Source organism: Lepeophtheirus salmonis, chromosome 4 (genome assembly GCF_016086655.4).
Source record: "Lepeophtheirus salmonis chromosome 4, UVic_Lsal_1.4, whole genome shotgun sequence".
Lineage (NCBI taxonomy): Eukaryota > Metazoa > Arthropoda > Copepoda > Siphonostomatoida > Caligidae > Lepeophtheirus > Lepeophtheirus salmonis.
Window position 1 is genome coordinate 12,385,769 of NC_052134.2, and position 14,949 is coordinate 12,400,717.

The following is a 14,949-nucleotide window of genomic DNA, read 5'->3' on the forward strand; positions in this document are numbered from 1 at the left end:
TAAAGGGGGCAAGGGTAGTAAAGGAAGAGGGTTGACTTATTTGGCTAACTACAAGATAATTTCGAGCCTTCAGGTAGCGCAGGAAGATGGCTTACTTGTTTGGCTAACTACCAGATGATTTCGGGCCTTTTGTTTCTTTTTGGAGGAAAGGTTGCGTGATACAATAAAGGTAACGACGTGTTTCATCTACATAAAATTATGTAGATGGAATATTAAAAGGTTATAAATATATCAAAATATAGAGTTTACATTAATTTTTTTGGAGTTTTCTTCACATATTCATCTCTTCTCGAAAGAGCCTTTGCAGAATACATTCCAGGTATTTTCTTCACATTAAATAGTATTTCAGGAAGACTTAGATTTTCATTCATTCATAATTTCTTCTCAGATACACAAAATACATGTAAAATCCGTTGTGTTTTTAATCTGGCCCGTTAATTTGTAATTGGTAGTTAGTTAAATATTTATTACTGCTTGCCATACATACATAGAATAAAATTTGGTGTTTGGAATTGTAATACTCATATAACGAGGCAAGTTACAGAAACATTCTTAAAATATTTTTGCAAAATATATGTTTTATATATAATATTTAATTGTATAAAAATCCTGTTATTGGATTAAAATCGATAATTTTAATGAAACAACTCCAAAATTTCCTTTTTTCCCGACATTTTACAGATTTTCAAATCAAAACGCGTCCATAAAGGACGTCGATACCAAATTCACAACTTTTGTCATTTAGGTGCAGTCTAATTTATAATATATATCTATATATATTTTATTTTGTGGGGGATTGGTTTTGAAATTTTTGTGAAAAAAAATTTAATTTTTTGGAAAAAAAAAAATTGAAAAATTAAATTAAATTTCAAATATCAAACTTTTTTCTCGAATATTAAATTTTTATAATTTATTAAAAAAAATTAAATTTTTATAATTTTTTTTCCAAAAATTAAATTTTCTAGCTATAAACAAAAATTTCTTAATTTAGAAAGGTATGGTTCCATCCCCTCCAGCCTTCTTCCTACGGATGCCCTTGCAGATAAGCTTCTCTATGTCCAAACATTCTTCTAATTGTCAGAGTGAACACTTTTATTTTCTTCTTTTTTTTTACATACCGGTCTGGCAGATAATATTAATTTCGTCTATGTTTATAAGATTACCAATAATGCGTAATTACGGTTTTAAATTTCTCAAAAACTTCCAAAGATATTTTTATTATTTTCTCATTTTGTAAAATTATATGAGTATCTTTATTCTAAAAATAATAATATAAATACGTATGAACCAATTTGAATAACAAAATAGAAAAAGACTTCACATATACTAAGAAGCGAAGATCCTCCACAAAGACCTAAAATCCCACCGACATTTGCAATAAATTCAATGGGACCATATAATTGACTTCTTTCCTGACGTAAAATATTAAGACTTTTATAAAATATATGAATCACTGCTAAATTATTTCTAGCATAAGTGTCATCATCTTGACCATCTAAAAAAAAAAAAAAGGAGAGATCAAAATAAGTTCTTCTGTTCTTCAACAATTCAAATATATTTATTTTAATACATTTATTATACTATGTAACTAAGTAAAGGTCCATATATCATCATTATATTGAATAAAAAAGGAAATGAACTGTACAATATAAAAATACAGAATTTCACAAACACTCAAGAGGGATGATCCTGCACAAAGCCCCAGAATTCCACCAATATTTGCAATGAACTCTATTGGACCATACAATTGACCTCTTTCATGGCGAATAAAATTGAGACTTTTGAAAAAAATATGCAAGACTGACATGTCTTTTATTCTTATTGAATTATTGCCTATGAATAATATGTATATGTAAATGTAATTTGTCAAAATATTATTTGTGCAGATGAGTTCTTAGTCAATAGGCAGGGGCGTCCGCAGGGGTGGGCTCAAGGGACTGTAGCCCCCTCCCTCATATTAAGGAAGTTTTCTTTTTAATAGAAAATTTAATTTTTGAAAATTGTTTTCTAAGCATTTATTGAATTTTTCAATTTTTTCCCCAAAAATTTTAATTTTTTGTGAACAGATGTAGGTTTTTGAAAAAAAAAAAAAAAATTTTGAGAATAGTTTTTCAATTTTAGAATTTTTTCCCAAAAAATAAATAAATATTTTTAATTTAATATTTGAATTTTTTTTTGAACAGCTGTGGACTTTTGAATTTTTTCCAAAAAATGTAATTCTTTGAGGATAGCTATAAATTTTTGAAATTTTTCAAAAAAAATTAATATTTCAAATGTTTCACAAAAATTTTAATTAATTTCAATTTTTCACAAAAAGTTTTAATTATTTTCAATTTTCCACAAAAGTTTTAATTATTTTCAATTTTTCACAAAATTTTAATTATTTTCAATTTTCACAAAAATTTTAATTATTTTCAATTTTTCACAAAAATTTTAATTATTTTCAATTTTTCACAAAAATTTTAATTAATTTCAATTTTTCACAAAAATTTGAATATTATCAATTATTTTCCAATAAATTTAATTTTTGTGAATAGCTGTGGACAAAGACTTCCCCAAAATATAATCTTGCGGATGCTCCTGATTGGGCATGAGGAAACTAAAAAAAATATATTATTCCCAAGGTGGTGCAACAGTCTGTAAGTTTAGTTTTTTTTAAACAGCGCCCACTACATATGCGAGAAACGTTGGTATATTTTATTTCTATTGAATAATATTATCATTTAGGGAGTTGTATAATTTTTCCACAAGATGGTGCCACTCTCTGTCACTATTTATACAAACGAATATAAGAAAAAGACACTCATGCCCATTCAAACTACAAATAATATATCATATCGTTGAAGAATATTACCTTTCAAAAAAGTATTCCTTTCTTCTGGAGTAAACTTGAGCATTTTCGTGCTTTGAACTTTAGACATAGACGCCTCATGTGGATAATTGATTTCTGTACACGAAGGGAGGCATTCACACTCCCTTACTTTACTTTTATCTGAGTCATCCTGAATGTTGGATTCCTCTGCTTTGATCTTAGCTTTCTTGATGCAATCAATTTTCTCAGGAGAGCAAATAGGGATATCATCTGTTCTTGGCATGTAATACGCTACACATCCGCACATCTACAAATGAAAGTCAGTCAGTGTATTGAATTTTCCTATCATTAGTATTGTTTGTGATGCAAATCGTGTGTATATTTAGATGGCCCGTTTTTTTAATTCTGTAATTTCAGAAAACGAATTTTATTTTCTTTAGCCGTTGTTATTATTATTTAACTTCTGATTAGAGAACTTCTTTTTCTACTAATTCAATTACATTCACAACTTGATTATCCATTCGTGTGTGCACTTAAAGACGTAGAGTAACCTTGAAGATTTGTTGCGGTGTTATAATTGTAAGCCCTTGTTCTGATTCAAAGTAGAATTCAGAATCGACATCGGAGACAAATTACTTGTGTATTTCATTCTCCCCTTGTCACAGCTGATCTAATGAATTACCATCACAGCTAAGCTGCTCTCTTTCAAAGAATTCTTCAAATTGTCAGGGTTACCATGTTGAATTTAAGTTTTTTTTTTACATGACCAAATACACACGATTTTCATCACTAGGTATGATATATGCAGGCTTGGATATTGATTGGAAAATGAGTGGCGTTCATTTTTGAGCCTCTGAACGGGAAAACTATTATGGATTATAGAAAAATCTTTTAACTTCTTTTTATTAGCCTTTCATTTCTTTGATCATTATTTAATGTTCTATGCCGCACCAAAATGACCAGGGGCGATACTTTAATTATTGCAGGGGGAAGGTCAAATAAGTTTCTGACAATTCAGCTGATTGCAATTTTTGATCTTAAACGTTATGGTTTAAACCATACACATTTAAAACGGTTTCATATGTATAAAGCACAAGACTGTATCCACTAGTACAGTGGATCTCAAATGGGGTTAAACGTAGCCCTTGGTGTACTTGGTGGCACTTCAGGGGGTACTTGAGATTAATTTTGTCCGTAGGAGGGATGTAGCCCCCCAAGGAATTATTGTTTTTTACAAACAAATTTAATGTCTATTTTTTTTCCAAAAATTTAATTATGGAAATTGTCCACAATGAATGATTTTTGGTTTTTTACCAGAAAATTAATTTATATATAAATATTGAAATATATATATTTTTTTAAACAGCTGTGGATTTTAGAAATTTTTTTCCAAAAAATTAATTATCAGAGAAAATATATGGATTTTTGAAAGTTTTTGTTCTTTTTGCATTTTCTAAATCAAGAAAATTAATATTTATTACTATAAAATGCATTAAATGTTTGTTTTCTCTTGGATTAATGATGGAATTATTTTTTTGCCTCATATTATGCTTGTTCGTCAATCCTTGAGTATTTTTTAGTGTGAATAATCCATCATGAATAATGCTAATTACTTTCGGAGACGTGATTAGTATTATTCAATTCCAATCGTTTCCGAGTTTATTTATTTTTGTTTTTCTAATTATACTAATTTTATTACCTTCGTTGTCTTTGGTTCCAATTGATTTAATAGTGACATTTTGTTGCTGTATGCATTGAAATTTTGGGGCATGATTCCATCATTTTTCCAAAAGAAAACAATCATTTTATAGAAATGCACATTACATATTTTGATTAAAAAATTCCAAAGGAACATCAATATCCTTTAGGTACAATGTCTTTAAGGCAAAATGTGCTAAGGAGTTATGGTTCAAGGCAAAATATTCTGAGGCAAAATAGTTAACGGCAAAATTACATAGCACCTTATTTTTCACCATAAAATATTTTGCGATGGTTAGAGGGTACTTTTGCTGAAAATTAACCTCATACAAATAATACACCACTGAAAAAGGTTGAGTATCTCTGATCTTTGGTACCTCAAAAAAGACATCTCGCTAGGGAATAAGTTTTTTCTTAGGCAATTAAATTTAGATAAAAATTGATTCCTGATCAAAGCGGAAAACGTGCGAACGGGTCCAAGCCTGGATATACATACATACTGGATATATATATGGTAATTTAAAAAAATGCAAAATCCTACACTAAACGTCTGGTTAGTGATACATTCTATTATACAGTTAAGGTATGTAAAATGTTTAAAATACATCAGTGATTTCTCATCTTCAAAAAAACATTGTCGCACTTTATAGTCAAGAGAATGAATGTCATTGTTGGAGTGGATATAACTGGGAAGAAGAGAAATAAAATTCTCGGAACCAGGTGGTAAACCAAAACCAAAGTCCACCATTTCAGGATGATCCACGGGTGAATGCAACAGGATCTAATTTTGTATTTGAATATAAGCATAAATCAATCATAATTATTCAATAGTGCAGGAGCGTCCGCAGAATCCGCATTATTTCTTGGAAAAAAATTTCAAAAACTAAATTTAAAATTTTTCTTTTAAAATTTCTAAGAATTCACAGCTACTTACAAAAAAATTTCAAAAGTAAAATTTCAAATATTAAATTTTTTTATTTAAAAAATTCAAAAATCTACAGCTGTTCACAAAAAATTAAATTTTTGAAATGTTTTTGAAATAGTAAATAGTAAACAGAAAAAAACCCCAATTTTTTTTTTTTTTTTTTTTGGGGGTGACAGACATCCCAACCCACACCCTGCGGACCCTCCTGTAGTGTCTAGTGGCAGAGTGGCACGACTTTTAAAGGCGAGGCTATGTGTAAATTTTAGTCCTGACGTTATAGACTTAAAAATATATATATATTTTAAAATTTGGAAAAAATTTAAAAAATAAAAAATAATTAATTTTTAGAAAATCAATTTGGAATCTTACTTTTTAAGTAAATATATTAAATAGGGATTGTTTAATGTCCAGCACGACTTGTGTACAGATGCACGGAGCTAGTATTGCGGCAAAACTCAATAGGATTTTAAGCGATCATTAAGAGTTAAAATATTATGAAATGGTAAAAATCCAGGTTAAAAAATATATAGGTATATATATTTATATTTATATATATACATCACAAGATAAAGATATCATAGAGTTTTTTTTATTTTTCGACAGAAATTCGACTTTCCCTTAGTGTTTATTATTAAAGTTCCAGTCTGGTTTTGAGTTTGACTGAGGGCGCCCTTGTGGCTATTCTTGCACATAAAACAGTCCCTAACTAAAAAAATATTTTATTTGTAAGGTGTGTACTCTGGTTTGTTGTTTAAACTAATAGTTTAAAAAAACATGGCGCGTGAGGAGAAGAATTCTCACGGCGCCATCTATACTTTATTACCATTATCATCAATTAGACTAAGTTGCACTCCCGGGTATATATAATAGTATCAACTCTTGCTTCCTTCAATATAAAAGGATGGCCCAGTAAGGGAGTTAGTAATTTCAGTACAATTTCAGTACTCAGAGACTGAATTGTGTGAAACATTTGTTCTGTTGAAAAAAATCTTGCTAAATGTCTTTTAAAAGTAACATTGATTCAAGTAAAGAGGCATCAAACGAGTAAAAAATAATATTTGTCTGTCTGCAGACACTGTATATAGTACACCTTTAGGTATATCATATACTAATACTCTATAAAAAAGGGAGTTCAGTAATGGTAGGTATACATGGAGTTCTTTATAAAATGCATGAAATCCCACAGGCGTTTAGTTCAACTCATATTAGAAAAAGAATAAAAGTGAAGTACTTTATATGAAATTAAAAAAGAAAAAAAAGAAGGAATATGACTTTAAATGAGGTTTTGCAACGTGCTAAAGTACTCTCTGCCTCATCTAATCATATTAAGAAATTTTTTTGAAGCTAATTTTTGTATTTATTCTTGAGGAGAGAACGTCTAAGAATTGAGTGAGTATCTATGATTGATAAAACCAAAAATTTGTTGGGGGCTATCTCCTATATTATTCAAACAAAATTTGTGTTACGTAATTTTATGATTCTATGTGTTGTATTATTTTGACGCAAGACGGCGCCACTCTCTGTCGCCTAGTTTACAAAGTAATATATATATATATATAAAACGCTCATGCCCTATTTCATTATTATACAATTTGATGCCACTTCCAAAATATTCATTGGGGGGGGTTGAACCCACTGGATCCCTTGCCACTCCACCACTGCTCATGTAGCTTACTTTAAATCCAACAGACTCACTCCCCGTACAGTAATATTCATTTTCTTGCACATTAAGTAATACAGAAAGGCCCATTGTTAGTCCTGGTGAAGATGTCCTCCTGGGCATTTCGCCAAATAGGATGTTTTTTTGGGATGGTTTGTTTTTATAGCCATCTTGAGGAGTCCAGTCTTTCCAATTTTTCTCTGCAGTAGGATTCTTTTGATTTCACAAATTTAAAATAATTAGAAATGTTTTTAAATATTCGTTAAAATAGATTTATTCTTTTACTCTAGGAAAATGACGAAACATCACTTCATCCGGCATGATATTAAAGGCGCAACATTTTCCATCATCAGTGACAACATCAGTAAACATATGCGAGCAATCATATTTGATACCACCAAAATGACACCTTAAAACCATATCTTTACAGGAGACACTTAATTCCTAAATATGGAAATAAGATAATATGAGATAAATTATTCGAATTATACTGATAATTAACCCGTGGTTAATATTATCATTCAGTACCAAAATTGAACAGAATATTTAACTTTTTAAAAAACAATTAATTGTTAGGATTCATCAAAAGGGAAGTTGCTTTATTCTTCTCAGTATATTTATTTAAAGGAACTATTCCAATTTCTTATATTTGATGTTAGAATACATATTGTTGCCATAAGTTTATTCATAGAGGTGGATTAACCAACATAAATATACAAAAAAACTATAGAAAATTTAATACAATTGGCTTAACCAAAGACCCAGATAGGATTTTTAAACTGGAAGGGGGAGGAAGAACCCTTCTAGAAATATATACACACATAAAAGGTCGCTCAGGTCAACCTGGACCATCTTTAACTACATCCTGAAAAATAAAGAAAGCATTTAATGAGGTATTTCAATTTTAAAGTGAGAGATTGGGCGTTAGCTTTAAGTTAGTTGCGCAACTTTTGATTCAATGTAAGAATTTATGATAGAGGAGACCCAGAGGAACACTATCATTGAATTAGCTTGCTTGAGGCACATCCCTGTGTACTTCCAGAAAATGGTTAGGTATTCAAAGAGCAAAGTCTACGACGTCAACAGGCGATGGAAGGAGTAGGGAACATATAGGAGAAAAACCCACAAGAAACAATGTGATAAACTGCACTCCCTGATTCCTCTTCGCGCTGAAACGGTCTATGAAGGCATCTTCTGTACTCTCGCCAAAAAGTGCCAAGTAATCTGTGCAACAGTCTCCAGGGCCTTAAACACTGATTTGAGGGTGAAGTGATACTGTCTCTAAAATATACATTTCCTTACAAATACTAAATAAAGCTCACCCAGGCTGGCCACCGAAGAAAATTCCTGAACAATTACCATGGTAACCGAATTATTTTTTTTTAGATGAGAAACAATGGGCTGTCAACAGATCCCACAACATCCAGAACGACGGATGCTTAACCACGGAAAGACATAATGTCCCCACGTCCTTAAAATCAAGTTTCCAGTAAGCATTATGGATCCTGGGATCATTGGGAGCAACAGCAGTGTTATGCCTCACATCTTCTTTCAGCCGAAAGAGAGGGTGGGGTTTGAACCTTCGCATGTGCTCATAAAAGACGGAGCATAACTCTGAAGGAAGAATTCTCGCCTATCTTTTGTCAAAATTGATTTAAAAATCCATAATACAATGAATATATATGAATTTAAATATAATTATAATATTTTCCCCGCACTTTTGCTCTTTTAAATGTAAAAGGTTCTCCTCTTTGAAGGAGTAATTCATTTTCTCCCTCTAAAATAATGAAACGAGTAGCTAATATTAACAAAGGTCTTAATTCAGGTGCACCATATGTCTCGCTCCTGCCTTCTCCTCGCGCTCTTACAAAAAACCAATCAATAGTTATGCCATAGTTGTGATTTCTAATTTCTTCTACCCCGTTTGTAGTGAACACGCTTACGACTTCACTTACAGGTTTCTAGTACTATATGGTTAAATGACCTTTGTTCAACTTTGATATAAGGATAACTTTAAAAAGATAAAAACTAAAAGGACGGAGAAAATCACAAAACAAAACAAACAACAACAATGACAAGGTAAGTTAAGTCGTTACCTTTTACAAGATCTCTTTATAGTAGGTACAGCAGTGATCTGAACGTTGATTGGTTGAATTAGAATGAGCTATTTTTAAGCTGTAAGCAATTACTTATTAATAACAATTCCGTAGGTGGGAAAATGGAAAGGTTGCGTGATAAAATAAAAGTAAAGATAAAAAAGAGATCAACAAGAATTGTATTACTATCCTTTTGAGCTTCGTTTATTTATAACATAAAATAAATTATGAAATATCCATGACGTAACAAGTGAGATGAGGGAATTAACAGCTGACAACAAAATCTATTGGGTATTTTTTTTGTTAGCGTGGTAACACCTTATCAGAGAACTGATTAGTGGGGGGAAAGAAAAAAACAGAAACATTGACAGCCAACAACAGAATACAATGTAGATTTAAAAAAATTTCAACACATAACCTCCAGAAATTTATGCACCAAATAAATTGGAATCAAATCAGTACTGAAATTGTAATTTTGAATAAATACCTTTAAGTAATGATGAAATGTTGCTCCATCTAGGATTTGTTTATGCTTTTTCTTATTATTTCCTCTCTTGGTCTTATTCCCTTCTTTTTTTTCATCCGGTGCTACAGATGTAGCACAAATTTCGTCCACAAGAAGCTTTTCTATCTTGTACGTATCATTATTAGGGTACATTTTTGCTAATTTATCGATTTTATTGACTTGCGATTTTAAGATCTATATGAATAATAATTAATCATAGCTCTGCTCCAAATAAACTTAGTGTAGTTATAATTGGTCAAGAAATACTCCATCTATACATGGAACCGACAGTCATTTTCAGGGGCGTCCGTATTCGAGGGTCTGAATAAGAGTAATTTTAATGTTTGAATTTTTTTTCCATAAATTAATTTTTTTGTAAATAGCTATGGATTTTTGAAATTATTTTCAAAAAAATGTAATTTTTGAAATTTTTTTCGAAAAATTTTATATGTGAAATTTAATTTTATAAATTTTTTTCGTAAATTTATTATATAAAATTAAATTTAACATTCAAAACAATTTAATTTTTTGTAAATAATTGTGGGGTCTTGAAATTTTTTTCGAATTTTTTTAATTATTGGGATTTTTTCCCAAAAACCAAGCCCCTCTAAGAATATAATCATGCAGACGCCCCTAGAAGTTTTTTTGGAGAACTGCTAAAAAAAAGTAATCCAACCTCTGTTTTAGACATTCATTACAAAATTGTTTCAAACTGCTTTAATCTAAACAATGGCCCATAGTTGGTGAATAAAGAAGAAAGGGATGGAAAGGGCGGGCATTTGGTCTCGTATAGAGTATTCCTTGATTAGGGTGATCCTATTTTTAATTCAAGAAAAAAAAAAGAGATACTAATCTTTGTGTTTCTTTAAAAGTTAATCTATTAAAATAAATAATAAATTTAAGAATAAAATAATTACACATTTAGATTCTAGTTTTTTCTTTAAAGAAAAATATTTTTTTGGATCAAATTGAATACAAATGTACATACGTAATTATACTAACCTTGTTCATGTTACAAATTGTCACTGCTGGAAATGGTATTTGCCAAATTGGTGATAGATCATCATCGAATGAAACTAATATTGGACTCTCTTTCCACTTTTCCCAAAACTAATAAATATTATTGAAAAAACAATCAAATTAAACAGCGATTATAGATAGAACGGATCTTCATCTTCTCGAATCCGGGTCGATTCAAATCTTTAAACGTAAATATACGATCAAATTTTAGGTACCCTAACTTTCGGTTCCAAATACGAAACCAAAAAATTAGACGGATATTTCTCTCGAATTTTATGAAAATTTTACCCAAAATTTTGACTATAATAAAATAAGATCTAAATTACAGTTAAATTTTTACTGATGAATGCTTCTGAAACAATACATCACCCAATGTTATTACTATTTAATGATAATTCTTAGAATTATTCTTATAATAGCATTGGGGAAGTTGTTACTTTTATGAAAAAAGGTCAAAATCAGTTGATAGTTCGCCTATTCTTCCAACTATTAAATTATGATTCAATTTTCGTTTATCCTAGCTCATTCTTGTCCAACCAATCAATGTTCAGAATACTGATTAGCACTAAAGAAGAAGAACCATCGACAGCTGACAACCAAATAAATTGTAAATTCTTGTGTTAGTGAGGCAACTCCGTGTGGAGTAACCACGGGTACCAGATTACATCGCTAACACGAAAATATACAGTTTATTTTGTTATAATCTGTTGATATTTCTATTTCTTTTCTCCTAATAAAGGATCTGAACTTTTATTGGTTGAATAATATTTATCTTTTTTTAACCTGTTAGTCAATTCTTCCCACCTATGGAGGGATTAATTAATTGTTGGGAAGAATTTGCTAACGACCAACTCCTTTTGTGGTTTTTTCTGCTTCTTTTCGGTATTGATATTGAGTGATACAATGAAAGTAACAACGGACGAAATGCAACTTTATATTTACATGTCTTCCCAAGCACTAATCAAGATAAATGGAGATGCTATGTTCGATGTACAAAATATATTTTATTTAAACTAGGATTAAGCAAATAGTTTAAGTTTTTTAAGATCCGACAAAAACCTTTGGATTTTTTTTAATATCTGTAAAAAGTTCGAGTACCCGAAGCTAATTTTAGTCTCGTATATCGTACACAGGTACTTCAGATCCTATCTTTGCCTCGAATGAGAAGGGAAGGAGCTGCAATAAGTTTACTATGTCTTCTTATGTCCTAAAGGGGCAGAGGGATACTTATTTTATAAAGAAAGGTACTAATAATTTTTTGGTTTGAACACTTTGCTTAAAACAATAGCTAATATATTTTTACACAAATTCAGTTTTGGAGGACCTAGCCGATTTTTAGACCTTGATATGTATTATAAGGAATTCAAAAATTTAGTCAAGGACAGTGGTTTCCAATCTTTTTTTGATGTCATACCCAATATGTTCATCTCAAGTGTCAGGATGTTAGACTTCTTTTTTCGATGGGACCTAATTATCGGATTTTTTACATTATTCAATTATTTGCTTTTATTACAATTAAAAACTGCACGACAAATTCAATTATTTTTCAATACTGTCTCTATGGGATATACTCTAAAGGCCAGTTGTTGCCAGGAGGGAAACTTGCAATTGATTATAAGAAATGGACACCTCGTGTTGTGTATATGTCTTTAAATATTGGATGTCGTTGCTGTTATAAAAAAAATATTTATAAATAATAGATGTATTTTCGAATTACTTATATGTCATTTAAGCACAGTATTCTGGTTAAAAAATATTAACCAAATTGGAAAGAAAATAATAAAACCTATTAAAAAAAGGAGTCGTGCTAGTGCAAGGTGACCTGTATTTTGCCCATTTGGCGACGTAAGGTTGTACCTTAAATACCACATCATTGAATGTACACAGGCAAATTTGGGTTCAAATCATAAATATCACCTTGTGGCATCGTCTCAAATAGACATTGAAAACAAATATTATAGATAATTTTAAATTATACATATTTTTAAAAGAGTGATTACGCAAGTTTAATTTTTAGTTATACTTTTTATTAAGTATTTATTCTGTTTTACGGAAAATACATTTCTTTTTGTCTATACTCCCAAGAGGTACCTTATTTTTAATCAAAAATATATCTTTACTAGTCATGAACAAGTCTAAAAAAGGATCCAATATTTATGGTATTCTGAGCTAGTAAATTTTTAAAAGGCTAGTATTTTTAAAAAAATTAGCTCTGTTGGCTAGTGGCTTATTTTAACGGCCGTTGAGCCCTGGATGTACATTTAAGTACTACAATGAACCCATCTGACCAATAAAGTTGAAGTCAATACACATATTAAAATGTATATTTCTAGACTTGAAATTAAGTATGATTTGTCGGTATGCATAAAAAGAAAAGAAACCTAAAATGACTGGGTATCGAGCTATTGTACATTTATATTCGGAGATTAATTTCTCTTGACCCAACGCTAATGATTAGCATGCTTAATTTCACAATCAGAAACACAGAAGTTCAGAAACAGATTTTAAAAATAAACAATTAATTTATAAGTTTTGTTGAGTAACTATTCCCTCCACTTTTCCACAAAAGAAAATAATATTTTGAATACCCCATAAATGTTTTGCATAAATGATGGTTGTAATTAACAAAAAAAACTGATTTAACTAAGATTTTCTAAGCTTATGTCCTTTCAAGGCTTGAGGGTTTAACTAAGTATTTACATATGGACTTACTAGCATAATCATAAATATACCAAATGACCATGATGATATTATTGCCAAAAGCCATAGAAGCCTCACAAAATGTGATTGGTGATAGTCAACAAGAAATTGAAGTCCATGTAACGAACTTTGATTACAAAAGTTTTCAAATACTTTTTTTAAAGAAGCCCATAATTTTATGATAAAAACAGGTTTTTGAGGTAAAACAGTTTTTTTATTCAATGGACTCTGATGTACGCTATACACCCCTGGCGAGTTTGCTTCTAGTGTTTCGACTCCAATCCTTTTGACAGGTTTTGACCATCGCCCCGGAACTTTCTATTAAATAAATGCAGTTTAATGTTTCTTTTAATATTTTGCCTTACCTTTCCACTCATTTGATAAGATTATTCTTGACCCTTCACGAATAAAACCACGAATGAATAGAATTCATGTAACAAAAAAAGAGGTTAAATTTTATACCCACAAGAATATATATATATATTGATAAAAAATTTATGAGTTTTTGGTTAATAAGAATAATTGAAAATAGAATGATGCTTCATGTCATGATAAATATTAAATTTCATAGTCCTACAACACGCAAAATGAAGGATAATTTGTTTCTTACATATATAATAGATTTAAAACTTAAACGAACGTGATTCATTCTTGTAGGATATTATGATTAACTGATTTGAAAAGCCAAAATATTAACGCCTAATTATATGCAGGGTGTACAAAAATAAAAGTAATCCAGAAAATTGTCCATGGAATTTTAGTTTTTTTTTTTTTACATATTCAAGTTTAATTCAAAATGGCTACCTCCACCCTTCACGGTTTACGTCAGATGGCGACGAAAGTCTTTTACATCGGCACGTATAACTGCATGACCGATTTGGTCCCATCCCTTAACCAGCTAAGCTTGTTAAGATTACTACAAAAATTTACCTAAATAACGACTACAAAGAGAAGTCGGTAGGATTTAAATCTGGGGAACTTGAAGGCCATTCTTCTTTGACAAAAAGTTGAGAAAATTTGCTTATAGCCAGTACTGTATGATCTTGACGGTATGTGAAGGGGCACCATCTTGCTGGAAGGTCCACGGCTCGTTTCTAAACTCGTTCTTGGGCCAAAACTTGACATGACACGTCTTCCAGTTAGTTCTTGGCATTTATCTTGATAACTGATAGAATAAAGACCTGTGGCATCTTTACCTTCTCCCAGTTGCTTACCCAGACCTTGACAGACGTATGTCTTTATGATTTGTACACACTTTCGCCTTCATTGCTTCATATACGATCATTCTGCTAGATGAAGGGCATTTCCACGGTGAAATTCTTCTCGACCGTTACAGTGTGTCCCCTTTATCTTTTTTCAAGAAATCACGAGCTCGACCTAATCCTTTTTCTCTTTGTATTCATCACACGCCTGCAATATTTAATTAATACGACTACATTGTTAAATCTTATGATATGTTATACATCAGGAAAAACTATATAAAGGGCACCCATTCACTTTTTTTCCATACAGACAGACGACCAACAAATCTAT

General features: G+C 30.5%; 1 protein-coding gene across 1 annotated transcript; it reads right to left on the minus strand.

Annotated features, from left to right (window-relative positions):
• Positions 1–1,179: 1,179 nt before the first annotated feature.
• LOC121116259 (pickpocket protein 28) lies at positions 1,180–13,836 on the minus strand. Its single transcript, XM_071887477.1, has 9 exons — positions 13,782–13,836; positions 13,429–13,734; positions 10,699–10,806; positions 9,679–9,891; positions 7,381–7,539; positions 7,111–7,308; positions 5,052–5,291; positions 2,855–3,119; positions 1,180–1,495 (listed from the first exon to the last, which is right to left on the minus strand). Exons 1-9 carry the CDS (start codon positions 13,791–13,793, stop codon positions 1,254–1,256), a joined length of 1,743 nt encoding a protein of 580 aa, XP_071743578.1. The 5' UTR covers positions 13,794–13,836; the 3' UTR covers positions 1,180–1,253.
• Positions 13,837–14,949: the final 1,113 nt, after the last annotated feature.

Bases quoted from the DNA above. Each gene is read 5' to 3' on its own strand.
- LOC121116259 (XM_071887477.1), bottom strand. The intron at 7,540-9,678 runs GTATTTATTCAA...TTCCATATTTAG, and splicing joins CATTTCATCATTACTTAAAG to GAATTAAGTGTCTCCTGTAA. The intron at 3,120-5,051 runs GTAGGATTTTGC...TTTCATTTGTAG, and splicing joins TCACTAACCAGACGTTTAGT to ATGTGCGGATGTGTAGCGTA.